Source organism: Taurulus bubalis (genome assembly GCF_910589615.1).
Source record: "Taurulus bubalis genome assembly, chromosome: 2".
Classification (NCBI taxonomy): domain Eukaryota; kingdom Metazoa; phylum Chordata; class Actinopteri; order Perciformes; family Cottidae; genus Taurulus; species Taurulus bubalis.
In genome coordinates this window covers 36184834-36212787 of record NC_136590.1, presented here as the reverse complement: position 1 = coordinate 36212787, position 27954 = coordinate 36184834, and the positions used below count along the sequence as shown (strand labels likewise).

The 27954-nt window shown below is 42.9% G+C and overlaps 3 protein-coding genes across 3 annotated transcripts; 2 read left to right on the top strand and 1 right to left on the bottom strand.

The window, feature by feature from the left end:
- Nucleotides 1–378: 378 nt before the first annotated feature.
- Nucleotides 379–2306, top strand: atf5a (activating transcription factor 5a; the record flags this gene model as incomplete). Its single annotated transcript, XM_079237882.1, has 3 exons — nucleotides 379–520; nucleotides 836–2021; nucleotides 2120–2306. 3 exons carry the CDS (start codon nucleotides 379–381, stop codon nucleotides 2304–2306), a joined length of 1515 nt encoding a protein of 504 aa, XP_079094008.1.
- A 2812-nt stretch (nucleotides 2307–5118) lies between these two features.
- Nucleotides 5119–11778, bottom strand: stk36 (serine/threonine kinase 36 (fused homolog, Drosophila); the record flags this gene model as incomplete). Its single annotated transcript, XM_079237881.1, has 20 exons — nucleotides 5119–5292; nucleotides 5639–6559; nucleotides 6779–6956; nucleotides 7063–7189; nucleotides 7277–7394; nucleotides 7494–7568; nucleotides 7654–7764; nucleotides 7852–7915; nucleotides 8019–8110; nucleotides 8204–8380; nucleotides 8468–8599; nucleotides 9420–9525; nucleotides 9613–9785; nucleotides 9874–10061; nucleotides 10140–10233; nucleotides 10698–10947; nucleotides 11038–11168; nucleotides 11258–11335; nucleotides 11469–11609; nucleotides 11695–11778. 20 exons carry the CDS (start codon nucleotides 11776–11778, stop codon nucleotides 5179–5181), a joined length of 3354 nt encoding a protein of 1117 aa, XP_079094007.1. The 3' UTR covers nucleotides 5119–5178.
- A 1972-nt stretch (nucleotides 11779–13750) lies between these two features.
- On the top strand, nucleotides 13751–25872 carry LOC306753184 (A disintegrin and metalloproteinase with thrombospondin motifs 15-like; the record flags this gene model as incomplete). Its single annotated transcript, XM_079237043.1, has 8 exons — nucleotides 13751–14686; nucleotides 18237–18369; nucleotides 18512–18679; nucleotides 21519–21802; nucleotides 21916–22093; nucleotides 22179–22351; nucleotides 23181–23356; nucleotides 23479–25872. The coding sequence occupies 8 exons, from the start codon at nucleotides 13751–13753 to the stop codon at nucleotides 24269–24271; spliced, it is 2841 nt and encodes a 946-aa protein (XP_079093169.1). The 3' UTR covers nucleotides 24272–25872.
- Between the last annotated feature and the right edge of the window lie 2082 nt (nucleotides 25873–27954).

Genomic DNA, 27954 nt, shown 5'->3' with positions numbered 1-27954 from the left:
ATGTGTGTATCACTGACATTTAAATATTCTATTTTAAATAGTTGATATTTGCTATACATGTTTTTGTTTTGGAAAAGCTTTAAAAAAAACACATTATTATTGCATGATGAGCTGCAGGTGATTTCTTTATTGTATCCTCTCCATCAACAGACTCCTTTTGAGAAACTTGCTGAGGGCATCAAGAGTGATATTCCTGATTCCTGGTTGACTGAATAAGTTGCATGTGTTTCAGCAGCATGTTTCTGATCCATGTTTTGTGTTTGCCCTCCAGGTTTCATTATGCTCGCCCAGCCCTGCTCTCTGTGGCCCATCTGTCAGACCCTGCTTGCTCTCAGCATATGCTTGGACTTGAATTGAATCAAAGCGCCAACAGACAATATGATGGCAACATCAGCTCCTGTTTGGAAGACACTTCATGTCTGCCCGGCAGACCCCCTCGCTCTCTCTCACCCACAGGCTAACCACAGCCAATCACAGGGGTGCAGGGGGGAGGTGTCAGAGGAGAGTCAGCACTTAATTGGTGAGTTGCAGCGAGTACGCTTTTTTATATTTTTCCCCATTTCAGGTGGGCTCGGCACTGCAGCACATTCGTCCTTCCTGAACAGTAAGTAAAAAAACTAGCTACGCCTAATATGTTGATACGCTACAACTATAGTTTCAAATAATCTTGCTTTTGCTTTTACTATTGTCGATCAGATTTTGCCTTTAGAAAACCACTTTGTGCAATGTTGGACGACTGGAATTTTTATAACGTTTTCATGATTGTTATTTAGCTGCAATGCTTTCCTCCAGCAAACAGCTGGTCCCAAATTCATTTTTCCCCTCTCCTCAATAGGTGATGGTCTCACTGACTGGATGACGGAAGAAGTGGATTTCTCCTCGTACCTCCCAAACCCTCCTTCCCCTCCCTCCTCCACCAATGCCTCCCTTCCCTCTTCGCCCCTTCAGAATGATATTCAGGTGCCCTCCGATTTGGAGGTCATGACCTCTCTGCTGCAAGAGGAACTTGCCCAACTAGAGGACTACTTCCTGTCTGAGCCCCTGCCAGAGAAAGGGCCAAGGCTCGGAAAATGCGACAGGGGTCCACTGCCGGCGGGTCCCCAGCCGTTCAGTCAGCTGCCATACGCATCATACGCAACATCCAACCAATCGGAATCCAGCCCACTCCTTGTTACCCTGGCAACCGGTGAACTGGACCTGCTGAGCATCTGTGGCGGGCCCATTGGGCGATCCAAAATTCCAAGACACACCCCGTACAGCTGCAGTCGCCCCAGTGGGTGCGTTAGGAAAAGAGTCCCTGACGGTGTGAGGTTCGGTGAAGGCTATGATAACAGTTTGTTGAGTTCCAAAGGAAGTAACTCAGGTAACTTAGCGGTGACCCTTCCAGGTAACTACGACTGTGTCGAGGACGAGCAGCTGGTAGGGAAAAGCTACTGTCTGGGTAGTGCAGCCGAGGTCAGAAGATGCGCCGTTCTACCGAAAAACGACCAAAATTGCTGTTTCGGTCAAGATGTCATAGGTGGTGCGAAGGTTATGGGTGGTGGATTTGGCTTTGGTGGAACACTTAGCATCCCACACAAGAAAGAGGACCTGCTGATGTATAGCATGAGGGAGGTCAGCGGAGGCACGGGTAGCAACGAGGTGCTGAATGTTATCAAAACAAGTGTGGAGATGACAAAAGCCTCCGTTTCGTGGAAAACGGAGAGCGGCGAAGGTTGTTATCTTCCAGCAACATCACAGTCTGAGGCCTATCATAGCTTCTTAAGCAACATTAGTGAACAGGTGAAATCAGAGGGTCTACAGATAGGGCAACATGATTTGCACTGTAATTTCCTGGAGGATCAGGGCCCAGAGTGTCTTTTAATGAGGGAGAGTCTGAACTTAGAGCCTTCAGGGCACAGACAAGCATGCAGGCTGAAGGACGACCACTGTGATTTGAACTACGAAGAGGACCTCGTCCCGGTTGAAGGCGGGAAGCGCAAACAGAAGAAGAGAGATCAGAACAAAACCGCCGCTCACAGGTAACCTTTTAGTTTCTGCTCGATTAAAGATATAACCGTCGGCATGATTTAAAAAAAAGGTAAAGATCTGCATTTAATCTTTGTTTTCCTTAATGCAGGTACCGCCAGAGAAAAAGGGTGGAGCTAGATACTTTGGAGGAACAGTTGCATGGCCTTGAAGGGAAGAACCGGGAGCTCCGGGACAAGGCAGAGTCGGTAGAACGTGAAATCCAGTATGTCAAAGACCTGCTGATTGAAGTTTACAAGGCCCGCAGCCAAAGGCTCAAGCAGGACACGACAGCGTAGCACCGAGCTCCTGCAAGTACATTTACAGAGGGCGCAGCAGGGAGAGTGTGGCGCTCTTTGTGTCTGTAAGATTGTCCAGAACTGAATGTTTAATTTTTTTTTTATGACGGGTGGGATAAATGCATGCTTTGCTAATGTGATTTTTTTTTTTTTTTTTTTACATTTGAAATCAACACTTTCCAATGCTTCCATTGCTTTCGCACTATAATCACTTGAGCCTGCACTGTGGCATTGCAATGCTTTAAATGACAATCATTTTAATAGATCTCACACTGCCTGGATCTACTAATTGAAATACAGTTATTTCTGAAGAAGTAATGTTATTCATTATGCAGGTTTAATATTAGTAACAGCCTTACATTGGAATTGATGTCAGCAATAGAATTTAATGTTTTTTTTCTTCCAAATTTTATTTACAATCACTGTATCAGCATTTACATGAGTTGAAGTCGTCAAATATGTTGTTGGTGTCTACACATAAAAGAGCATCATTTCATTTTGAACACATCTTTCAAACCAAATACTTTTCTAGAATAATTTCTCGCCTCTCGAACAGAAAACTGTATTTCGATTGCTATGAATATTTTAGAATATTAGGACTGCGCTTGAAGATGTATTGACTTCAACAAATGGGAAAGAACGGACGATGTACGGAAGAGCGAGAAACCTTTCATCATCAACCGTATAGCAAATATGTTTATCAGTTTAATATTGTTAAATCTTTTGGGACGATGCCTTTGATTGACTTCAGGTTTAATGCAGCCCAACATATCAGTCGTTAAAAGGATTTGGATGTTCCTTTATTCTTTTACTGAAGGTCAAACATTTACATTTTACCCAGCTTTGTTAGAAAAATGACTTTGTTTAATTAGTTTTTTTCTTTTTCTTTTAATGCCCAAATCATTGATTTTATCCAGCAGTGTCTAAATGATTGATTCTGTGACCAAAAGAGAATTAGCTTATTATTTAAACAATTTTGAAGTAAGAAACTTACATTGTATTGTGTTTTTTGCAGTTTGCAAAATTTTGCAAATCATACAATCTATTTTGCAGCTCAGGATATACAATCTGTTCTCCCGTCCTAAAGCCAGTGGATGATTCATGGCAGGACACTTCTGTCCTTCATTTTACATGGTAAATATTTCACTGCTATATTTGACATGACGGTTTCCTGATGTTTAAAAAAAAAAAAAAAAAAGGTTTTCCATATGTACAAAAATTGTAACTGGTGGAGTTTTTAGCAGCCTTCCTCTGCATGTTTTTCCATAAACGGAGTAGAAAATGTAGAATTTCTGAAATGAGGGGGATTTTCCCTCTAAAATGCTTGTTGAGGCAATACGTTTTATAGGCCTCTGGCTGATCTGCACTAATTTGTAAAAACTTTTGTATGTTCAGGGAGTAAAGTGTGTTAGCCTTTTCTTTGTAGAAAATGACTGAAAAAATATCTCATTAGGTTATTTGTTAATGCTTTTGCAGTGTGGGCGTTGGTGTCTAATTTATTGTCCAATCGGATTTATTGCTAAGGAAATAACCACTGTTAAACATGCCTATACCGAGAATAGATTTTTTTTCCCAATGTATATTTATTTTAAGACAATCTTGGATATGAACGCGGACTTCTTTAATGTGCTTATTCAGCTTTTGGCAAGAAATCAATGTCCCATTGTTCCACCCTGCGGTGCACTATCAACTCCGAACCAAAAATATGTGACAGCACAAAATAACGCTTTGTAATTCCATGGTCATTTAATCATATATCAATATGTCATTTGTGTGGAGTCAGGTTTTTTCTTAAAAAAATAAAAATAAAGTGATTCATGAACTCAGTCCGTTGTGTTCTTTCTGCGCTTTCCTCTCGGAGTTTGGGAATTGACTGGACATGTTTTTTTTTTTACCAGCACCGACCGTTGTATTAAACCGAAATTACAACTTGATGTGTAATTTATCTTGAAAACAAGTCGTGCCTTCTTGAACGTCATAAATTATTATTTTTGGAAAAGCACCTGCGGGCCTGATGATGCACGCGCAGCTTTCTGATCCGACCCCGCGGCCCATCCGACCGTCTTACAACCGAGAGAAACAGCTTCATAACTATTTTGATTAAGTTCTAAATGTCATTATTGCGTTATTATTATTGGTAGTCGGTGTTTCGCTGAAAATTGAACAATTTCAAAAAAGAGGGAACAATTAATTCAACGTCCAGCCCTATTTTGTTAAAACGCCGTTCGCAGTTGCACGGCAGTTACAATTTTTTTATAAATCAAGTTGATATTATTTATACCGCCCAAAATCCCAATTTTGCGTCACAAGGCCTTAACTTCTGGATACAACATCCTCTAAATGATGGCTCTGAACTCCAGCAAAATGTACAAAACTACAACCTGCGCGACTGTGACAGCAGAGACACTATTTTATTGCGAAAGTTTGTATTCCCCCGAATTGTAGCGCGTATAACAACTGTTTATTACTGGGGAGTGAAAGGTAAAAATAATCTCTTCCCTAATTAAAAAGGCCGTCATATCTGTGGAATTTCGATTACAGTTGCATCGTTTTTTACTCATGAAATGTGATCAGCTGGCGCCATTAAATGAAACATCAGGTAACAGTAACACACTTTGTTTTATTTCAACACACATCCAACATGTCTGCTGTACAAAGATCTCCATGAAGAAAAGTTACTTGTTATATCCACCGTTATGGTTTCATGTAAGTGTACTAATCTTTAAATAAAAAAAGACACGCTTTATAAAAAAATAATAAATGGGATTTGATTACTGACTGTAGTCTTCTACCAAACTACTCAAGAGACAGGAGGATGGACTTTTGTAATGTAAGGAAGGAGAAGAAATATTTACACATGACATTTAAATCTTCATTCCTGATACTGGACTCGCAGCTGTTCGATGAGCTGCTGATAGTCACATTGTGGAGGTGCTTGTTGTGAAGCCTGAAGAAGCTTCTTACTGGCATCGAGGGATCTCAGGACCTTCAAATGAACGCAAAAGAAAGTGACTAAATTAAACACATTTGTTTACATGTTTAAAGTGCCACAGTTACATAGGTGACTGATTAAGGCTAAATATCTGTGTAGCCCATTCAGGATTATGCTATGATCAGAAAATAAGTTTACATAAAAGGAAGGAATGGGCTCATGGTAATGCTACTTGAATGCATTCAATGGAAATAGTGTTAATTGTTTTCCACCATTAAGAAACAACAAATATTCTTGTCAGTAAATAACAAAAAAAGTGTTTCTATTCAAAGTCTGAAAACTGAAAAAGACAGATTGTAGTGTCGACGTCGGCCCTCCTGCAACCCGTTCATCGTGTTACCTGGCGTATTGCGTCCTGCTCGCTGTACAGGAGCAGGGTTGCTATGGCAGCTTGTCTCACTGCATTATGGGAATCCATGCATGCAGCTCTCAGAAGGGAGCTGGACGTGTCTTCCGCCACCAACAGGGATACAGCTCCATCAACATGTACCAGGTTTCCCAGGGCTGCACAACAGTGACGGCGTGTGAGGGCATCGGGGTCAGCGATCAGAGACGTCAGGATGGCCGCCGTCCTCCTGGCTTCCTCTGTCCAACTCCGCCCCTCCTCATCGTCCAATCCCTGTTCTAGAATAGGAGCCAAATCTTTTGCTGCCTCACTGTGTGCCTTCCCTTTGCCCCACTGTGTAGCGTCAAGGCCCTTTGCATTGGAGCCACCCATTTTAAACCTTGCCCCTGCTGCAATATATCCCAACCAGTTCCCAACTGCCCTGCAAGCCATACGGCGGACATGCATGCAGGAGTCGTGAAGACAGTCTATCAAGCTTTTGAAAGTGTCAGGTTGCAAGGTGTGAAGCGCATGGGGCCTGAATGGATGCAAATGTCCAAGAAGTCTGCATGTGGCAGCCCTAATCTGGTCATAAGAGTGAGCCAGCGCCTGCTGTAGCGCTGGGGCTTCCAGGTAAAGCCGGAGGTGGGCGGGCCGAGGGGAACAGCGGGCCACTTGGGACAACAGAGTCAAGAGCTCCACGGCAGAATCCCACAGCACATCCAGCTGCAGCAGGTCAGAGAGCAGGGAGCTCGCAGTTCTGCACAGCAGCGTCTGGTGTTTGGAGGCAGTGAGCTGGCCGTCCCTCGGTGGCGCGAAAAAACCACAAGCAGCTTTTCCGAGGCGGGAAACAGAGCGCTCGGGGTCACAAAGGAGCAAACGGCTCAGCAGGGAGAGAGGCAGCTCTAACAGCGGAGGAGGAAGAGTTTGAATCACCTGCCAAAGCAAAGCAAAGCAAAACAAAATCACCCAGACAACTCGTCACAGATCAAACAGCCGACAACAAACAGTGCAATGCTCTCACAAAAGAACAGAGACATTAAGATGTACAGTAGTGTGTGGCTGATGTGAGCCTATTGCAAAAGTTATCCTGTGTTGCATCAGAGAATTGTGTTTGTCAGCAAGGTCTTTACTGGAAGACGTGAAGGCACTCACCTGCAGGAGGCTTGCAACTATTCCACAACTCTCGTATATCTGTAAAATTGTGGACAAGGCGCCTGACGGCAGGTCCAGAGCAAACGGAAAGCACAATAAGTGGCAGCTCAACACCGACAGGCCGTCAGTTACATCCAGCTCATGTGTCCCGGGATCGCCTTCAGCAGACAAATGAAGACTGGAGGGTATATAATATGATATTGTTAGCGCCAGATGCAGTCGCTGTGCTGCTCTAACATTGGTGCTACGAAAGAAATGGTAAGTTAAGAAATTTGAACACCAACCTGTCGGTGGCCAGCAGCTGGCCGAGAGTGGAGACACATTTTGATTCCCGCTCAGAAAACAGAGCAATGCATGAGTATGGATCCTTGGTGAAGAGAAACAGCGCAGTAGACAGAAAGGAATGAAGCCCTGATATCAAAAGAAAATGAAAGAAATTAGTAAGGACACTATTAGTGTTCTTAAATATTGTGAGCCTTATAAGAAGTTTATATTTACCATTTGCCGAACAGAAGTCCGTGTCTGGTGTTGTCCTTGCTAATGAACTGCCTATTGTTCTCCATAGATCCAGAAACACTACTGGATCCAAGCATGAAGATCCAGAGCTATTGTCATGCTGTTTAAAGACAAATCAGGCAAAGCTCAGAGGAAGACATTGCAGGTTTATCTCTGGTCCAGTCAAATAGTTTTTAACACATTGTAGTTGCTGTCTGACCTCAGAGAGTGTGTGCAGGACTAAAGACAGGAGGCCGTCACAGAGTCCAAACCCAGCAGGAAGAGAAAGGTAGGTCTGACAAGACACAATAGTGGATCACTTTAGACTTACATCAAAAATTGTAAAATTATTGCAAAATGACTTCTCACAGTTTCAGTACCTCATAGGAGTCCAAAAGCATTTCTTTCAGCAAGGAGGTCAGAGTGTCCATCTCCACTTTGACATGGACATCGTGTTGTGTTAGCAGAGACAAAAAAGACGCAGCCAGATGCTGAAGAAGAGATCACAAGGTATATAAACCAAAATTAATTGCCAGTCACTCTATAAAATACACAGACTAACTTCAATGAGTTCTTACCGCCAGAGGAAGGAGGTTTGGTTGACTGAGAATTGTGATGAAAGGCTTGGTGAACTCGTCTAGACTACAGTGAGAGAGCAGATGATGAGCTGCAATAGTTGAATGACTGATGTATGATATTCAAATAATTAACCAGATCAGCTTCAGTGAAAAGGACTAAATCTAACCTGCGCTCTTCTTCCACCCAGTCACAGTGCTTCTCCCAGTAGATCATAAGCACAACAATCATTTCTCCGTATGCCGGGACACTCCATGGTTGCTGCGGAGGGAAAAAGTAGAACAAAATAATAATCAGGAATACTGTTCTAGGACTAATTCATTGATGAATATGGTCCCATTCCTGAGCACTGACCTTAATGAAATTTGAGTCGTCGACGGCATCATGGACGAGGTCAAACAGGACACGGGGTAGTCCAAGTTCATGACCAATGTGATGCGACTTCTCGAGGTCAGAGGTCAGAATCAGGTTGTGTAAGACCTTCAGCGGGAGGTGAATCCGCCACGCTTCTTTCACAACGCCACCTGTTAGCTAACCAAAGAAAGAAAAAAAGACTAAACGTCAACTTGTTCTGAGGTAAACATAATTTATGGTGGATTGAAAATTGTACCCAAGTACCTGAGCTTTAAATGCCAGGATCTTGGCTTTAATTTGCGGTATAACTGCTCTGTAATTTGATAATTCATTCTGCTGCCTGCTTGGATCGGATTCTTGGGCCAGTTTCTCCCAATAGTCCTCACAGTCAACATCCTGAAAGAACAAGACATGATTGATACTGTAAGACACATTTTCTTTTCAAGCATAACTATGGCATGGTTCAACTCAAAATGTTTCCGTATTTTGTGTCTAAGAGACTAATCGGGACAAACATTTTGGAATTGAACAATAGCGCTATAACCAGCAGTCGCAAAACAGGATTAATTTGTGCACTGTCAATATGAAGTAACGCTAACTAAAAGTGCTCGTTGTTGCTACTCAGATTTTATTATAAGTGTCTGAAGAACGATTTCTGAAATTGGTCCAGTATTGAGCGAGAGCGATGCCAATGGCAGACACTCACAAGCTGCAATGTAATCACATCTGGCAACGTCAATCTAGTCCCATTAAAAGTACATGTGTTTGGTATTGACACGTGTCAGACAACATTATGGAAAGAGTCTTGCTCAAGGAGAAGTCTCGTTGTCTCTATAGTCTTGGGAGGTGATGTGTTGCTGGAGGACAACGTGCCTGTCAGTAGCAACAACAAACACTTTTAGTGAATATAACTTTACATCGACGGTGCGCAATAGCTCTCGCAGCTTGTTTTGCGGCTGCCAGTTACAGCGCTCTCGTTCAATACTGTACCAATTTTTTTTTTAAATGTTGCCTCATTAGCAACCTTAACACACAATATGGGAAAATAGGGCCCAAGATGAAAAATACCAAAGTTTCTCTTTAAGATAGCAAACAGTTTATTAATAACCAAAGCAGATTTGCAACTGGAAGAGAATATACTCTACTATACGGAACAAGACAAATGTTCTAAATTGGGAATGTCTTTATATCATGAGAAAAAACAGCCAGCACTGACCTGCTTGTGCAGAGTGTTTCGGCTGTCTGCGTTGCCTCTCTGCACTAGTCGCGGCCCAACCTCTACACAGGGAAATTCCTGTTCATAGTCCCGGCTGATCTGACCCCTGCAGAACAAATGACCACAACCGTGAACACATGTCTCGGTCTGATTTGGTAGTATATTGTACTTTTTATCTGAACTTCATAAACACCTGTGTTTTGATTTCACGCAGACTTGACCATTAGGGTGGAGGCTTTGATTGGCAGCTGTCATGACTGAGTGACCTGAGGTAACAGAGACATCACTGGAAGGGGGGTTGGCTCTCGGGGATGCTGCTGCCATTGCAGAGTTGACCCTTTCATTTCCCCGTCCATCCTTCTCTTTCTGTCAATGTACATAGAACGGCATAAAGCTCCTCCATGAATGTCCATGTGACTAATTTGAGAATGAAAAATCTATATATGTGACTCACTTTCGCACTGTCAGCGCCTACTGGTTTCCCTCTTTTGCCATTGTCCGTCTGTTGCCTGGCCTTCCGCAGTAATATGCTCCCTCCAGGAGTCGGTACCGTCTTTGCCGCCACTTGCTGAAGTTTCAGTGCCATCATGTCTGGGCTGGGTGTGACTGTCAGAGGGCTGAACACGCTCGTATCTGACAACACTGTACAAACACAACAGTTGAAATCAGTCATCAGAATAATCTAAAAAACAGACCAGCTTTATGAATATTTGGCATCACCTAAAACACCATCAGCAACAAAGGGATGATGAAGGAGGTCTGGCCATGACAACCGCTTGTGAGGGTCTTTGGTCAACAAACCCTTCAGGAAACTCTGGAAGGGAAAACAATCAGATAAGCATCAATGACTTGTATACACTTTAACAAACTTGTAGCTATCACTGGGAATACATGTTCTCAGTATTTGTGGCTGAAACGTAAGAGTTTGAGTCCCCTGAAGAGCAGTTCACCTTCTGTGGCCGACAGTGACACATCACTGAAGAAAAAATAAATGATACATTTGACTACTCTCATGCCAAGAAAGAAGAGGAGAGCTGGAGGAAATTTATCTGCACTGTTGGTAGCAGTGGTGCTAAAACCTTAGTAATATTAAAATCCTTCTTATGGTCCTGCCCGTAAGCACAGCTCTGGCCACCTGGCTAACATGTTGAACAATAAGGCTTTACATTTTCTCTGTTCAATCAGCTTGCCATATTTGAAATCACATCTTGGTACGGTACAGATGTGAGCTTTGACCTAAACATGATGCATGCTGACCAGACTGCAGCTATACTGTACCGTGCAGGTGTTGCTTATAGTGTCTGGCCATTTGACTGGGTCTCTCACTATAAGCTGCACCAGGTGGAAAATTGAGTTAGTGTAGAACGGAGGCGCCCCCGTGTGGAGTTCATAAAGGATGCAGCCAAGAGACCAGAGATCAGCAGTGTGGTCATATGGCTTCTCCTCCACCAGCTCAGGAGACATATACAGTGGCGTTCCCTTGATGGAAGTCAACACCAAGGTGGAGACGCTCATGGACCGAGCAAACCTACAGCAAGATTGCATCACATGTAGCTTATCTTCGTGGAAATGAATGAAGCAGCTATACTTTTTCTTTGAAAATAAATAAATGACCTACCCAAAGTCACACAGTTTCACCACCCCACTTTTCCCCAACAGGATATTTTGTGGTTTCATGTCACGATGGAGAATACGATGGGAGTGTAAATAATACAGAGCGGAGACCAGCTGGCAGGCGATCTCATGGACCTTGGAAGAAGAGAAGAGAAGAATGCAGCACATGTTGATCATAAGACACCATGATGTCGGATTTATTTCATTACTCTGACAATGATTACCTGGCTCTCTGGTAGATTCCCATCATCCTCAAGAATCTGGAACAACTGACCCTCTGCATACTCAGTTACAACCACAACCTGTTACACACATGAAGAGGGATTGTGCTCATGGGATTATGAACTCACATGTAAAGACACATAGTTAGGTGGATACAATTGGTAGCAATATGTTGTGAACTAAGCACATTCATGACTTTTGTAGGAAATATACCTCCGTTTCAGTTTCAAAGCTGTCAAAGAGTTGAACAATATTTGGATGTTGAAGACCCCTCATGATCTCAATCTCCCTTTTGAGACTGCGCAGCTCCTTTTCAGAACGACCCAACTTTGGCATGAACTTCAGAGCCACCACCTGATGGACACACACACGCACACGGTGAAACGGCTACACACAGCAGTCACACAGATACCAAAGCACTCAAACGAAAGCGACTTACTTGGCCAGTAAATCTCTTCCTCCCCTTGTAAACTCGACCAAAGGAGCCCTCTCCCACCACCTCCAAAACGTGATAGGAGTTCATGTCGACGGTTAACGGCAGGAGGTTAACTTACACGTCACACCGGGTCGGTAACTTATCCGGCTGTTTCATTCCTCACGTGCGAGCACAGGATACATGGGTACTTGTACACAGCTTTTACCTTTACAGGTCACAAGTTGACCGAGCTAGCAGGCTAGTTTACATGCTATTGTGAACTTAACTTTGCACAGTTAACGCTACGCTACTTTTTTGGAAATGGTGACAACAAAAGTGATTAACGCTCGAGAGCAAGTAGCTAGCTGCCGTTTCACAAAAAGTTGCATAAAACATAGTTAAGTTTGACTTGCCGCACATTTATACCCGTGGACTTTTATTTGCGTATTTATTGTTTGCATATTCTAACAACAAACGGTTGTTTAAAGCATTATTAGAAAGTGTAATACAAAAGTCCAAACTGGCTATTCAGTGGACAACACGCAAGTCGGGGTCCTTAGCTTAGCAACCACTGTTGCGTTCCTGACAACTGGATGAGAACGGACAACAAAGCAGCCAGCGAGCTGGAGAGTGGCCTCGTTTTAGGAGCCGAGGCGTCACACCCCGGAAGAGCCACTTATTTAGGCACCAAATGTATTTTATACCAAACGTATTTTGTTATGCCTTTCACAGATAATTGTTTTTTAGTTTAACGGGTCTGCCTCTCAGCATCCCCTCCTCTCTTCCACCTGTCTCTCCATTTGCCTCTGTGATGGTAGAGGAAGCGTTATTCAGATCTCTTTCTCGCAGTGCACATTTACTCTACAATAAGTCCTGAATTCAACATTAGTAAAAGTATGCAAAATGTACTTGACGTAAAAGTAGCCCACTCATACAGCATGAGCATTGTCAGTGTTTTATTATTATTATTATTATTATTATTATTGTTATTATATCTGGCTTTATTGATTATTAGAACAGATACAGTTACATATATGCATTTGATACCTACAGGTTTAATGTATGTTAAAAGGATAATCACTTGTTCTCTAAAAAAAAAAAAAAAAAGTTGTATTTGCAAACTAATTTGTAAATGCAACTAAGTATGCCCCTATGCAATGTCGTGGACATATACGTATATGCTAGCGTTATAAGTATATGTCATATTTAAACCAAAGTACAGTAGCCTACATTTGTGTCATTGTATTACAGGATGGATGTGCCAGTAACAATCAGACTACACACACTATTTAAATTGAGGGAGGCCAGTTCCCGTACTGTCCACCAGATGTCATACGCGAGTTACGAAGAGAAATCGATCTGACCAAGAGATGAAAGCTGAATCACAGCAGCCTCATATTCCTCTAGGACTTCAGCAGCAATAGTATAGTAACTTGTGTCATGTTCATCTTAATTTAACATCTCTGTAATACTCCTGCAGCGCACTGATGTTCCATTTAAGATGCAGGTAATAGCATCCGTCTCAGTTATATATATAATAAACATGAGCGTACTGCTATTTATGTGAGCTGAAAAGTACTTTTATTAAGTGCATCTCCTCAATGCGGGTGTGAGTAACGACTTGCATATTATGTGGAGTCAGGCAGGGTCTGGAAGTAAGTGGGGCATGTAATAATTCATCCCAGTGTGTTGGGACATGATGATAGGCCTGCTGTTTGCTGAGTTTCAAGTGGCCGCAGAAAAAGTTGTGAGCGGAGACGCGCATCCAATGAGAGCTTCCAAAGACGGCCCCCTCCAAAAGAGAGATTGAGTTTCCATATTTTTTACACATGACGAAAATGCATAAAGTCCGCAGAAGGCAGCAGTCGACTCAGCACACGCAGGTGGGGAATGGGTCATGACCAGGAGGAGTTTGCACTGAGTGGACTTGTACGACCTGCATTGTTTTAGAGCCCTGCGCATTGGATTATGCTCTTCATCCTGATCTGTGATTCTCACTGCATCCATTGAGCTTGCAGGTTCAATATCGTGTTGTTTTCTCTGATGGTCACTGCATTCGTTATTGTATACAAACATCGTCATGTTTATCAGAACAACTTTTCTCCTCTGCTTTGTGGTTTCACTCTCAAAACTTGTTCGCTGCATGGAAACTGAACTTTGCTTCCCCGTTAGATTGGATAACCACAAACATGACAGGAGGGATTTTGACAACGACGTGGAAATCCGAAATGGAAAATCTGTCTTACAAATACGAGCTTTCCAGCAGGAATTTGTGATCGATTTACACCAGGACTCGAATTTCATTGCGCCTTCCATTTCTAACCAAGACGCGTTCTGGCTCTCCAACAGCGATGTCACCACTGACCTGAGCCAGTGCTTTTACTCCGGATACGTGCACGCAGACCCGCATTCTTATGCTGCGTTGAGCCTCTGTAAGGGTTTGCATGGTGCATTTGGCTTCCAAGGTTGGGAATATTTTATCAGCCCGGTGCAAAATGACTCTACAAGCGCAGAAGGTGCGCACATCATTCGGCGCAGAACCAGCAACAACCTGAAGCTCAATTCAACCTCTAGGTGCGCAGTGGACAGCGACATAAGTCTCCAGGTTGCGCAATCGTTGGAGAAATACAAGCGACTACGAGACTACAACAATGTGACCGAAACGATGCTGAAGAAGATGGGGAGAACCAAAAGGTTCGCGTCCATCCCCAGGTACGTGGAGACGCTCGTGGTGGCGGACGAGTCCATGGCGCAGTTCCATGGAGATGACTTAAAACACTACCTCTTGACACTGATGTCAGTGGCAGCAAGACTCTACAAACACCCCAGTATTCTCAACTCCATCAACATCATGGTTGTGAAGATCATGGTTATATCCGAGGAGGACAAAGGACCCAAGGTGTCCGGTAACGCAGCCTTGACGCTGCGAAACTTTTGCACTTGGCAAAAAAAGATGAACAAAAACAATGACAAGCAGCCCGACTACTGGGACACGGCAATCCTTTTCACCAGACAGGTAAAACAACAAAAAAAGAGGGATTAATCTGAGGAACACGGGAGAATGTGGTATCTTATAAGCACAATTACACACAGAAATTCATACATCTTTATTTCAGCTATACATATATGTTCTAAAATATTGAGGCCTGAACAAGATAACAACATCCAGTGTCTTTTGAGTTTAAGAAATTATTATCTTTAATAAGAGATGAACTAGTTTATTTCGTATCAAACATAATCACTCCTGCTGTGTCAGGATATTGGTTTGCTCTCAAAACACACTCCCCAGGCCCTCAGTGAATATACAGCCCACCAATACCATCACAGCTTTGACATTGAGGCTGGGTCAATAAGGAAATGAGCAATAGTCTCTTCATGGATCCCGAGAGGGTAGTTTTATAGACTTGGAACACACCTCCGAGTTCTCTCTGCACTCCCAAATAGTTGGCAGATGACACCGGGTCAGAGATGCAGTCATTACTCAAATTCACGGGTCAGTGTGTAAAGCGCTGATCTGGCTACTTTGATTTCATTTCAAACACTTGATACATTGAACACTACAGTTGACAAATCAAATCAGCAGATTCAATTACTGATAATTGTTATATTTGGATACTGCTCAGTCTGCAGTCAAAGGGTCAACTGCAGATGAAAGAGTGAGAATGAAAGAGTGAGAATGTATAATGTGCTGAATTACCTTTGGCCGATGCCACTAACATGACGCGACACACGATCGTAGCAGACCTCAAACAAATGCTTGTTTTAACTGCAACTTTGCCAAATTTAAGTGCCACCAGGGATGCATTAGTCAGCAGTGTCCTGTTTCTCTCAGCATTTCCCATTCCTCCTCCAGCTGAGGGTTTTCCAGCCCTACCCACCACCTAGCCTGCTCCTCATTAAACAGGCCCCCGAAGGGAGAGATGGAGGGAGCGGGGGAGTGATGTAGGAGGGGGGAGGTTCCTATGTGCATGTCAGAGATGTCACATCCCTCCATGTTTCTGCCCCACCTGCTCAACCCCAGTCTGAAACAAGCTGCTGCGGAGGGGCAGTCCTGCACAGCTGCAGTCAGCCTGCACAGTTGCATCTTCACAACACATTCTTCACTCTGTTCCACACTTCCTCTCTCATTCATCCTTTCAGCTGTAAAGCTCATAGCATGCTCTTCCTGTGTCATGACATCGCTAAGACGGGCCGCATTTTCCATAAATGTATTTCAGCTACAAAATCTAGGGCGTTACCAGGCTCTGGGATCATAAACTCCACGTGCAGAGTTTGTGTTATAAATTCTGTAGCCAGTTTAAATGACGCCATGCACTGGACCTGCCTAGAGACAGTGAGTCACACGTCAAGAGATCCAGTCGTTGTTTGAGTGACATTGTTTGAATTGCATTTTTCCAGCTTTATTTATGAATACATAGAATATCAAATCCATCAGATGTAATTCTCTGTCATAAACAAATGTAGACTATTGTTTTGAGCTCGCTGACATCAGAATCTCAACACTTGAAGTGCTCCAGTATAAAGTACAAGAAGACAGCAAATATGGTCATGAAATCAAGTTAATCCGCTTGGTTTTGTTTGTGAAAATCTGATATTTTTAGCAAACCTTTTGCCTTTCAGGCCTCTAACATGCATACAAACAAGTTCACCCTCGCACACTCAAGATACTTATTATAGTTCACACTTTAACTTCATATATCAAATAAGGCGTCTGATAATGTAACATTCTGCTTAGCACATCCCCAAAGGTAAAAAAAGACAACAACAGTCCATCTTCTGTTGATTCATGACTTGGTGACAGAAATTAGTCTGTTTAGTGAGTGTTGTTGTTTTGGTTTACCATGGCTTTCAATGTGCATTTAAGGCATGTCTATTGTCTGCTGTTTACCATCCCACAGTTTAATTTGCTGGTTTTATGAAGACCCACTCGGTGTTGTCCAGAGGCAACTGTGGTTGTCTTTTAACTCTATAGCCAGCATGACTGTTGTGTAAAGAATGTCTGCAAGTTTACTCAGTTCATTAAGTTAGGCAGAAAGTTTATTGAATGTGAACATCCAGTCTGTAAAAGACTACGACTGTAAATCTGACGTGTTTAGATTTTCCCAGGGAGAGAGGAGAGGGGATTGTACTTGTTTGCCTTTATATACATGATAGATAATTGGTTGAGAAAGAAAAGAGTACACCCAAAAATGTCTGCACGTTGTAAACTGATACCGTCTTATCAGACCTATTTTTCCACTCCTCACAGTCTTTGGTTTAAAAAGTACTAACTGAAACTCTGAGCCACGTGATAGACGGTAACAAGCCAGATGGTAGTTAAATTCATGGAAATCTGTACACAAAATAAAATGGAAATATTTCTTTGCTGAGATAGCTTGCATATTGTTTTTGCAGAAACACACACAAAATGCATAGATAGATGACAGATGTGAGAAGTAGGTCAAAGCAAAGAACAAACTCATTGACTCTGATGTTCCTTCTCCCCTTTTCTTTTGCAGTTTTTATTTTTTTTGCTCATAAAGGGCCCAATCGTTCAGATGTCGTCTGCACACATGAGCACATCTGGACTAGATTTGCGCTGGCCAACAATTGTGGTTTTGTGGTTTATTCTAAGAATGATTTGTCAGAGCACTCAGGGTCTTCACTTGGCTCCGTGTTTCACGTGTACATCCAGTGCAGAGGAGGGTTGTAAGGGTGGTGTGGCTTAATCCAGTGCTTTGCTTTATCTCTAGTAGCTGACCTCCATTGGCTTGTGTGTGTGTGTGTGTGTGTGTGTGTGTGTGTGTGTGTGTGTGTGTGTGTGTGTGTGTGTGTGTATGCAGAGACGGGGCTGTTTAGGAGCCAGGCAGATGGGCGGTTCTCTGTGGCGGTTACTGCAGAAGTTGTCCTGTGATTAGTAGGTTCAGCTCCAAATGGATGCTCGCTAAGATTGGGTTCTAAAACCTTGTGGTGGAGAAATAGGTCATCTGGAAACTCTGCTCTGGCATTGAAATGTTATGATTGGGGACAGTTGCATTACCTCATACAAGACGGTGTGCTCTAAACACTGTTGCCCATTAAAACACTTCAATACTGGGTGGTGGAAAGCCTGACTTAACACTATCACATCTTTTACTAATCTCTAGAAATCAAACCTTACTGTAATGACAACAAGACAATTTAAGGATAATTCCAGTTAGTTACAACGTGTCTTGTGTTTGCACTTTTGGCCATCGTGTACTCACCAAGTCAGTTGCTGAAGGAAACAATGTGACATCAATAAAAAGAGGTCAGACAGGGCAAGAAATGGAAACAATCACATGATCAGACAGGTTTCAAACAAACTCCAAATGTTGAATGTTTCAATCGGATTACAATGTATCGCAACACGCAGAAATGAAGGCCAGTGTTACAAAAATGTAGACCCAAATTGTAATAAAAAGTGCCTTGTTCGACCTGACTCCAACTCTGGCTCGGATAGGAATATATGCAAAAAATGGAAAATAAAATGTACAAAAACAAACATATACAGTATATATGTAAATCTATATATATATATATATATATATATATTGTTTTTTGTCCAGGACCTGTGTGGAGCTTCCACCTGTGACACTCTTGGCATGGCAGATGTTGGCACCATGTGCGACCCCAAGAGGAGCTGCTCTGTGATCGAAGACGACGGCCTCCCCTCAGCCTTCACCACTGCTCATGAGCTTGGTGAGCCCACACCATCCATTATTCAAAACACATTAGCGCTGCAACATTTCTTATATAGCGTGAGTGCATATGCGCGATTTACAGATTAAAGAATAGGTGTAATTCACGAAAGACATCTGACGTCTCGTTTCCCTCTCGGCAGGACACGTGTTCAACATGCCACACGACAACGTGAGGGCCTGTGAGGACGTGTTTGGGAAACTACAGGACAACCACATGATGTCTCCCACTCTCATTCAGATCAACCGCACCAGCCCATGGTCCCCCTGCAGTGCCGCCATCATCACTGAATTCCTGGACAGCGGGCATGGTGAGCTTCCACGACCCCTTGACCCCTGTGTTTGACTGCCAGCAGCCCCACAGTGTGTTTGAAGAGGTGTAAAGTCAAAGTCATGACAGACACAAACAAACACTTACTATCAATAAAGATACACAGACAGTTAGGTGTTGATCACATTAGGAGGGTACACATTAATTGTATTATTCATATAATCAGACCTTTTTCTGTTTACTGTTCTGTTTGTCCGTGGATCAAACCTTATGCAGTTGTTGAAGAGGAGCAGGCTCTCTTTGTGACATTTACTGAGTTTAACTTAATTTTCCTGATTTGTAAAAATTCTTTGAGGTATATGCAAGCGAGAGCATGATTGCATTTTAGCATCAGTCTTGCTTCAAATATGACTTCTAACCCTAAACTTGTATAGCACCATGCTCATAAAAAAGACAAGCAAGCAAAGCCGGAGAGAAATTCATTCAGTTAGATGCAGATTGTTGGCCAAGCAGGCCAGACCACAGGACTTAGCCTCGGAGCAATGCTAAACGTTTATTTTAAAATTGCCCCCACATCTGTCCCAAATTAGAGAGCTTGTTCTGGGGAGAGTTGCCACAGTAGTTTGGACAGGTTGGTGTATCTGCCTTGGGTTTCCCATGCAGGTTTACTCCAAAAAGACACACTTTTCTTCCCCCCTCTCTCTGTGCCCAGAGATGATCTGAGAACAAAAGAACACAAACTGGTCCAGAGCGAAGAACATTTTTGACTTGACAGGGAGTAATTTATATCTAACAATCTTGTAACTTGGTTTCTCCTGACCATCTGTCATAAATCTAGACTTCAAAAAGCAGCGGAGAGAAAAAAAAAACATGTTGCCACATGTTTCAGGCAGTTTTTATGCAGTGCTGCACCCAAAATGATTTGTAACCTGTTCATTTCTCCACACACACACACACACACACACACACACACACACACACACACACACACACACACACGCAATACCAGCTATTGTTTTCAATGATTGCTCTTTGAAGAGAGTAGGAAGGAAGAGGTGAGTTTGAGCTTGTTCAGTGTAGAGTGACTTGTTTATATAGGATCTATCAGTAAATCGGTGTGTTTCTTCTGCTAAATTTGCGGTTAAACGGGAGTAAACGCATTTGCCATCCGATACAGCTCATTCACTCACTGCCTTGTTATCTGTTATGAATTCACCGCTACACAAATGGCATAATAAACTGTTCAAAGCGAGTAAACCTAGTTTTTCCCCAATGCAAATGCTTGTTTTGGATGTGCAAATTCCCCATAAGGGTGAGAAGCTGTGTGATAAAAAACCTTCTCCTGGAAACCTTCTTATCCAGTGACGTTGATCTTTCATGTTTCCAAGCACCTGCTCGTCAAACTCCACCTATTAATAGCCTGTTCCTGGAAAGATTTCTGTTTGCCATTTATTGTGAATGGAGTCCTTTGACCTTTGAACTGCTTGCTTGCCTCATGTCATTTTGGTTTAAAGTTAAGATTTCAAACTCATATCTAAAAATGTAAGATTATTCTAGTATAACTTCATCCCTGGGTGGGATTTAACATGAGGAAGACCGTGTGGGTTTTTAGGGAGAGGCGAGGATGAGAGTGGGTGGGTAGGGGGGCTGCATGTGGGGCACTCATGCATGTGTGTGTGGTATGTGGCATACACTGCATCGGGCTGTATTTTCACTTCAAAGAGCCCAAATCACAAGGGCAATGTCTGTTTACTGCTTCCAACCCACAATACCACCCAAAAGACACACACACACACACACACACACACACACACACACACACACACACACACACACACACACACACACACACACACACGCAATACCAGCTATTGTTTTCAATGATTGCTCTTTGAAGAGAGTAGGAAGGAAGAGGTGAGTTTGAGCTTGTTCAGTGTAGAGTGACTTGTTTATATAGGATCTATCAGTAAATCGGTGTGTTTCTTCTGCTAAATTTGCGGTTAAACGGGAGTAAACGCATTTGCCATCCGTTACAGCTCATTCACTCACTGCCTTGTTATCTGTTATGAATTCACCGCTACACAAATGGCATAATAAACTGTTCAAAGCGAGTAAACCTAGTTTTTCCCCAATGCAAATGCTTGTTTTGGATGTGCAAATTCCCCATAAGGGTGAGAAGCTGTGTGATAAAAAACCTTCTCCTGGAAACCTTCTTATCCAGTGACGTTGATCTTTCATGTTTCCAAGCACCTGCTCGTCAAACTCCACCTATTAATAGCCTGTTCCTGGAAAGATTTCTGTTTGCCATTTATTGTGAATGGAGTCCTTTGACCTTTGAACTGCTTGCTTGCCTCATGTCATTTTGGTTTAAAGTTAAGATTTCAAACTCATATCTAAAAATGTAAGATTATTCTAGTATAACTTCATCCCTGGGTGGGATTTAACATGAGGAAGACCGTGTGGGTTTTTAGGGAGAGGCGAGGATGAGAGTGGGTGGGTAGGGGGGCTGCATGTGGGGCACTCATGCATGTGTGTGTGGTATGTGGCATACACTGCATCGGGCTGTATTTTCACTTCAAAGAGCCCAAATCACAAGGGCAATGTCTGTTTACTGCTTCCAACCCACAATACCACCCAAAAGACACACACACACACACACACACACACACACACACACACACACACACACACACACACACACACACACACACACACACACACACACACTGTTTTCCATGATTTTGTGATACTACTTTGGTGAAATGTTGGCACTTATTTTAATAAATAGGTGTTAAGTGCTCAAAGTTGGACAAGACAGGCAATGAAACCAGAAATAACTGTTGCTTTAGTGTGTTGCTCACCGAGTCTCCCTCTTCTAGGGGAATGTTTGCTCGACCAGCCTCAGAAACCGTTGGTCCTCCCTGAAGTGCTACCGGGGACATCCTACATCCTCAACCGTCAGTGTGAGCTCGCGTTCGGAGAGGGCTCTAAGCCCTGTCCCTTTATGCAGCCAGCATGTGGCCGTCTGTGGTGCACAGGAAAGTCCAACGGCCATTTGGTGTGTATGACTCGTCACTTCCCCTGGGCAGATGGCACACACTGTGGGGACAATCAGGTCTGCAACCAGGGGGTCTGTTCAAACAAACAGATAAAAAATGTGAAGGTAAGGCTTACAAAAAGACAAAATATTTGAGATAGATGAATATCTTGACTGGGGTGTGATTAAGGACGGCCTTTACCTGTTCTGCAATAAGCCCCATGTTTGTGTATTTCCAGGTGGACGGTCGTTGGGGGAGGTGGGGTCCATTCGGTTCCTGCTCACGAACATGTGGAGGCGGCGTCCAACTCTCTAAAAGAGAGTGTAACAACCCAGTTCCGTCAAATGGGGGTAAATACTGCCAAGGGGTGAGGGTCAAATACCGCTCCTGCAACCTAAACCGCTGTCCTGACACAGGTACGAGGCTCTTAGCAGACAACTATGTCCAATAGCATTTTTCCCAGCGCTCCCCCTCTCACCTCGTATCCTCCCCTCTGTGTAGGCAAGACTTATCGTGAGGAGCAGTGTGCAACCAGTGGCCGCAGTTTCAATAGTAACCGCATCGACCCCTCCGTGGTGTGGGTACCCAAGTACTCTGGCGTGTCCACTGATGACAGGTGTAAACTCATCTGCAGAGCTAACGGCACAGGCTACTTCTATGTCCTGGCACCCAAGGTAAACAGCAACACAGCAAGTATATTTTCTGCTCTGTCTGAACAAATGTAAAGATAAGTTGATTGGTGATTGGAGAAAAGTCTTTTGAGATATGAGGCTAAGTTTGGGGAACGAGAATAAACGCCAGCCAGCTGCCTCTGGTAGAAGTGCAAAGAGTGAAAGAAGGAATGAAGGAGAGGAGGAGGACCGTTTAATTATTTCAGATAGCAGGGTGTAGAGTGAGCTTTAGCAGCAGTGAGGCAGAGTTCACACTTCGTTCCATCATACCGGCTCAGCAAGAGCAGATAAGAGTGCTCAGGGGACACGTAGCTCTGAATCACAGAGCAGCTGGATGTTTTAACCGTCTAGTCATGACTTTTAACCAAAAATGAGTGTACAGAGTACTTTCTGTGGACAGTTAAGTTTAAAATGTGAGTGGGCGTTTGGTTCTTATGGTGTCGGATACATTTTAGGATGAAAAAATGCCAGAGTCCTGAATCAAGTGAACTTAATGCAGTTGCAAATATTTTCAAATATATATAACAGGCTTACTTCAGATGATGTCATATGTATGATATTGGATCTTACATCTTCCCAGTGTGTTCATTCTAAAAGAAATTGGTCTGTAACTAGTACATTTAATGTTTATTTTGCACAGGACAGTATATAGAGAACTGTTTTTATGTTTTAACAACCTGGAATAAAGACATAAAGCAAAGTAAACTCACAAGGGACTGTTATGTAAGAGAGTATAGACGTTTAAAAGTTCCTCTTGTGTTTGCTGCTTGTGATTATTCTGTACTTTAAAGTATGTGAAAAGCTAACCTTGTAGTGTCTTTGCACAAACAAGGTGGTGGATGGGACTCCATGCTCCCCTGACTCCACAGGAGTGTGTGTCCAAGGGAAGTGCATTAAGGCTGGCTGTGATGGAAAGATTGGCTCCACCAAGAAGTTTGATAAGTGTGGAATCTGCGGAGGTGATAGCAAGGGCTGCAAAAAGGTGTCGGGACTCTTCACAAAGCCTGAGTGAGTAAAATCCACATCGTCATGGGATATTGCTCACGTCATTCTTATTATTTAAACATGATAGCATTATCAACTTCACTATGTTTGAGCCTTCACTGACTGCAATATGTTTTGGCATACAGGCACGGATACAACTTCGTGGTCATGTTACCAGTGGGCGCAGCCAACATAGACATCCGTCAGCGAGGCTACAAGGGAATGAGGAGTGATGACAACTATTTGGCGGTTAAAAACAGCGAGGGCCACTACCTGCTCAATGGGAACTACGTAGTGTCAGCTGGAGAGAGGGACATCATTATAAAGAAAAGTCTGCTGCGCTACAGCGGCACAGCCGGCCTCGCCGAGACCCTGCAGGCTGTGAAGCCCTTGGGAGAATCCCTGACTGTGGAGGTGCTGTGTGCGGGCCAGTTGACGCCGCCTCGCATTCGCTACTCCTTCTACCTCGCCCGTCAGATAAAGGAGGACAAGACTCTGAAGAAGGAGGGGGGTGTAAACTCCCATAACAGTGTTCTGGCTGAGGATAGTGTCAAGGAGAATGGGGGAGACACCCTGAAGAAGTCTTATAATAAGGAGGATCCTGCTCTTGGGAAATGGATATCCACAGGTTGGGATCGGTGCTCAGTGACCTGCGGCAGTGGGATCCAGAGGAGGATGGTGCAGTGTCTGAGACCGGACGGGAAGCCAGGGTTGGACTGCGATCCTTCAGAAAGACCCTCAGCCACCAGGGTTTGTGGAGACCCCTGTCCGGAGTGGCTTATTGGGCAGTGGTCACCTTGCTCCAGAACCTGTGGGAAGGGCTTCAAGAGACGACCTTTGCACTGCCAAACCCAAACTGGGCATCTGCTCCCAAGGGACCACTGCACTGGCTTACGCAAGCCACAGGAGCTGGACTTCTGTAACCTAATGCCTTGCTAGTGACTAAAACCTATAAACTACAAAATCTGTGTTATGTTTTAGGACTGAATTGAATCCACCTGCAAGTATCACACACGCTTTGTCTGTCGGGTGCAAATCTTTCCACCTGCCTCATGGGAAACCAAGAATATTGGAAGGAGAGTGAAAGCCGCAGGATGAATGCTGCAAGATATTTTTTACTGCTATCACTCTGACTTCAAAAGACATTGTCCAGGTCTAACTCGGATGACATAACACCATGATAGAAAGGTCAAATAAAATGTAGTGGAATCCTTTGTACTCTCAGCAGATACAGAATGCCCATTTGCAAACAATCAATCTAGTTTACTTTGTGAGTCTGAACCACATTTTATGTCATCTTTTAACTGTTCAGGTTTCAAAGATTTAGTTGAGTCTTGCAAATAAATCAGTGAAGCCTTTAGGTTTTCCAAACAATTACTCCAATATACCAGGTTTGACATCCATAACTTACTTACTACTGGACAAATATGTAACTCTCACATGATTAACCTTGTGTGTGATCTTCATCTGCCATTATAGGTGTGTTTCAGGGAGTTTAACAAAATCTTGGAATTAATTGAGAAATGAAACATATCACATAATTTGCATGGTTGTACTTTTTGTTCTGTTGTTGCTGCATTTATACAATGCAAATCAAATGTGTTGGTTAACAGCTATAGCAGATAAAGGTTGATACAATATTGGATAGATATCTTTAGTAACAACCACTGTATATTTGAACATGTTTTACTCCTGATACTTTCATGAAAACAAAGAATAACAATCAAGCCCACATTGCTCTTCCAAAACTAGGAAGCTGTAAACATTTTCTGCAGACCTCACTCAGCAGCAGTCATGAACACAGTTTAAACTAGAATCTGAAGTCACTTTGGTGGTTTTCATGACAGATCTGAACAAAGCAGGGCAGGAGATAATGGCCAGTGGTCCCTGTCAGGGATTTCATCAAGCTCCACCCAACATAACACTTATCTGAGATAAGGGCTATAATATAGCCCCTATCTCAATAATTGCTACACATTCTGCATTCAATTCCCTTCATTCCTTTATCATTCAACCACAACAATTGTCTTCTCAGTTCATAGTGTTCAGCCATGTCGAGTCACGCCTGTCTGGCACAGTTACCACTGTAATTTATTATCAATGAAACGATAAAGCGGAGAGGGGAAGAAAAACTGGCACGCCCTCCGTTTTGCTGTACAGAATTTGTGTTTTCCTGGATCGCCTTGTTCGTGGCCCCAAAGCCAGAGCCAAGTTGTTCTTTCTACAAACTTGCTGAAATCCTGTAATCCATTATATTCTTGTTTTGTTTCTTAACGGGGCCACATTGTCCAGTCCAACATCCAACTAACGGATGGATCCTGCATTAGTTGGATGATCATTTTAATTTTGTATCAGCTTTTGCACTTTGTACAGCAAAAGAAAACTATGACCTACACAAGCTGTATTGTATACTATGTATATATTTATTCAGCTCTGTGCAAAAACATTATGTAAATACTTTTTAAATACTTTTTTACACAGGCATTTGTAATTGTCTTTGACTTCAGTGTATTTATTCCAAAATAAAGCCATTCATGTATAATTACAACTCACACTGCATTTCATTTTCCCTGTTCTGCAATTATTCATTGTTACTATCAAGGCCTAGTCACAAACGTTTACGCAAATGCAGTTCATTCAAATGCAATTGACGCAATTAGTAGATTCCTTTGTGGGAATGAGGTAAATCCATGCATGGTTTGAGCTGTTTATTCGCACCTTTGAGAAGACGGTGAGACAGAGAGTCCAAAATGGAAGGAGCCATCGTAGCACACTGTGTTGCACCTTTTACTTTTATTTTGATTTCCTGTGCTGGAGTAGGCTATAACCTTTATCCACAAAACATTTAACACACATTTAAGAGACAGGAGCCTCAGTCTGCTGAGGTACATGTATCAAAATCTTTTTCAGATACCTTTCTGAGAGGATGCTCTGACATTATAAATCAAGGATTTCTTTGAATTCTTAGTTTAAGGAAGCCACATTTGTCCATAAGATACTCACAAAGGTTTGAGGGAAGGCCAAATGCACTAAAAGCCATTTTTCAGTTAAAGTAATGCATAGTTTTTGCCAAAAATATATAATACTGCCAGAGGGAGAACAATTACAGAACACATACTGAGCAAACTTGCAGCAAGGGTCAGCATTAAAATTAAAGAGAAGAAAGAGAGGAAGCAGATGAGGTGTGGACTATGAAACATGTGCCAGGACATATGCTTCCTCTCTGTGAAATATCCAAACTAATCACCAGCTCTCACATGTGCAGCCATAGTATAAGCGTAGAGATGAGATGGGTGGCCAGCATGCCTTGTAGCAGTTCACCGTAGCCTATTAACTCTACTTTGCCGTGCATTCGTCTCACGGTCAACATTTTAGACATGCAACTACTGATATTTTCCACCGGTTGACGTGAACTCATTCTCCCTGTCTGTGTCTATGACCAGTCCAAGAACGCAGCTGTGTGTGAGAAGGTGGAACATTTGAATTGTGCAATTCTGGCATGATGACTTATGCATGTCTGAGAACTTTGAGAAAAAGGTCAGAGTCTAGCATGGGAGGTCTTGTGTCAGACATTTTCTTTTAGTTTTTAAGAAGGACGTGATATGTCAAAAAGGCTGAACATTCTGCCCTATAGAGCAGATCGAGGACAACCTGGAGGAGAGCCAAAGGAAATATTTATTTGTTCCCCTCCTTGCCTCTTGCCTGTGTTTATAGTCATATCTAGTTGCAGGTTTGATGGCTTTAATTGAGCCAGACTCCTTATCATAAAGAATGTTTGGCCTCACCAGCTTCTCTCAAGTGAAGCTTTTGAATAGGAAAAACAAATCTCTTACATTGGGAGGCCCGTGTTACATTTGAACTCAAAGAGTAACTGCAAGATATAAACTAAATATAAATTAAATTGTATGCTGGTGTTATTATTTCTTGTGAAAGAGTGTATTTCCCCGGTGTTTTTGAGTAACCGCTCTGGTTACTCAAGGCAGTTGTATTGCTCAGGACCCAAGGAAGCACATTGTTGAGTGTAAAGTTGTTTGTATGAGCGGTTCCTACCACATGCCAAGTACTCGGCCCCTTCTGTACAGGCATGTTTTGAACAGGCACTGCATTGATTAAAATGGGAGAAAAAAAGGTTTGAAAAAGGTATTTGACAGCAATGTTTCTGACCATAATAGCCTTTTTTATGCATCCATCAGGTTGTCAAAACTACCAAAAGGTTTCATAAAATGGAATTGGAAAACACTGAACCACCAACACCGGCACCGTTGTACATGGTAAATGGACATGTCTTCCAACAAGGAAGGTTGTCTTCCAACACCAATGGCAGTATACCATACAGGGTGCCACAGGACTCCATCAGGAATCATCAGCCTTCGGGAGCAAGTTGGTGTTAAGTCCAGTTTCTTTCACCACTGCTGCAAAGGCTTGCCATCGAGCCACAATATTGACTAGCTGGGTCAGCCAGAAGCGCATCATTGCATTTCCTGTTTTTAAAGAAATTACCCTTAACTCCACATTCTTGTGGTCCCTTTAATAGTTTCCCTACCAAGGAAAGGCTTAGCCCTAATGACTGAAACCATTTAAACTGGTTGAGACCTTAGAGTTTCTGTAAGTAATTAGGGTGA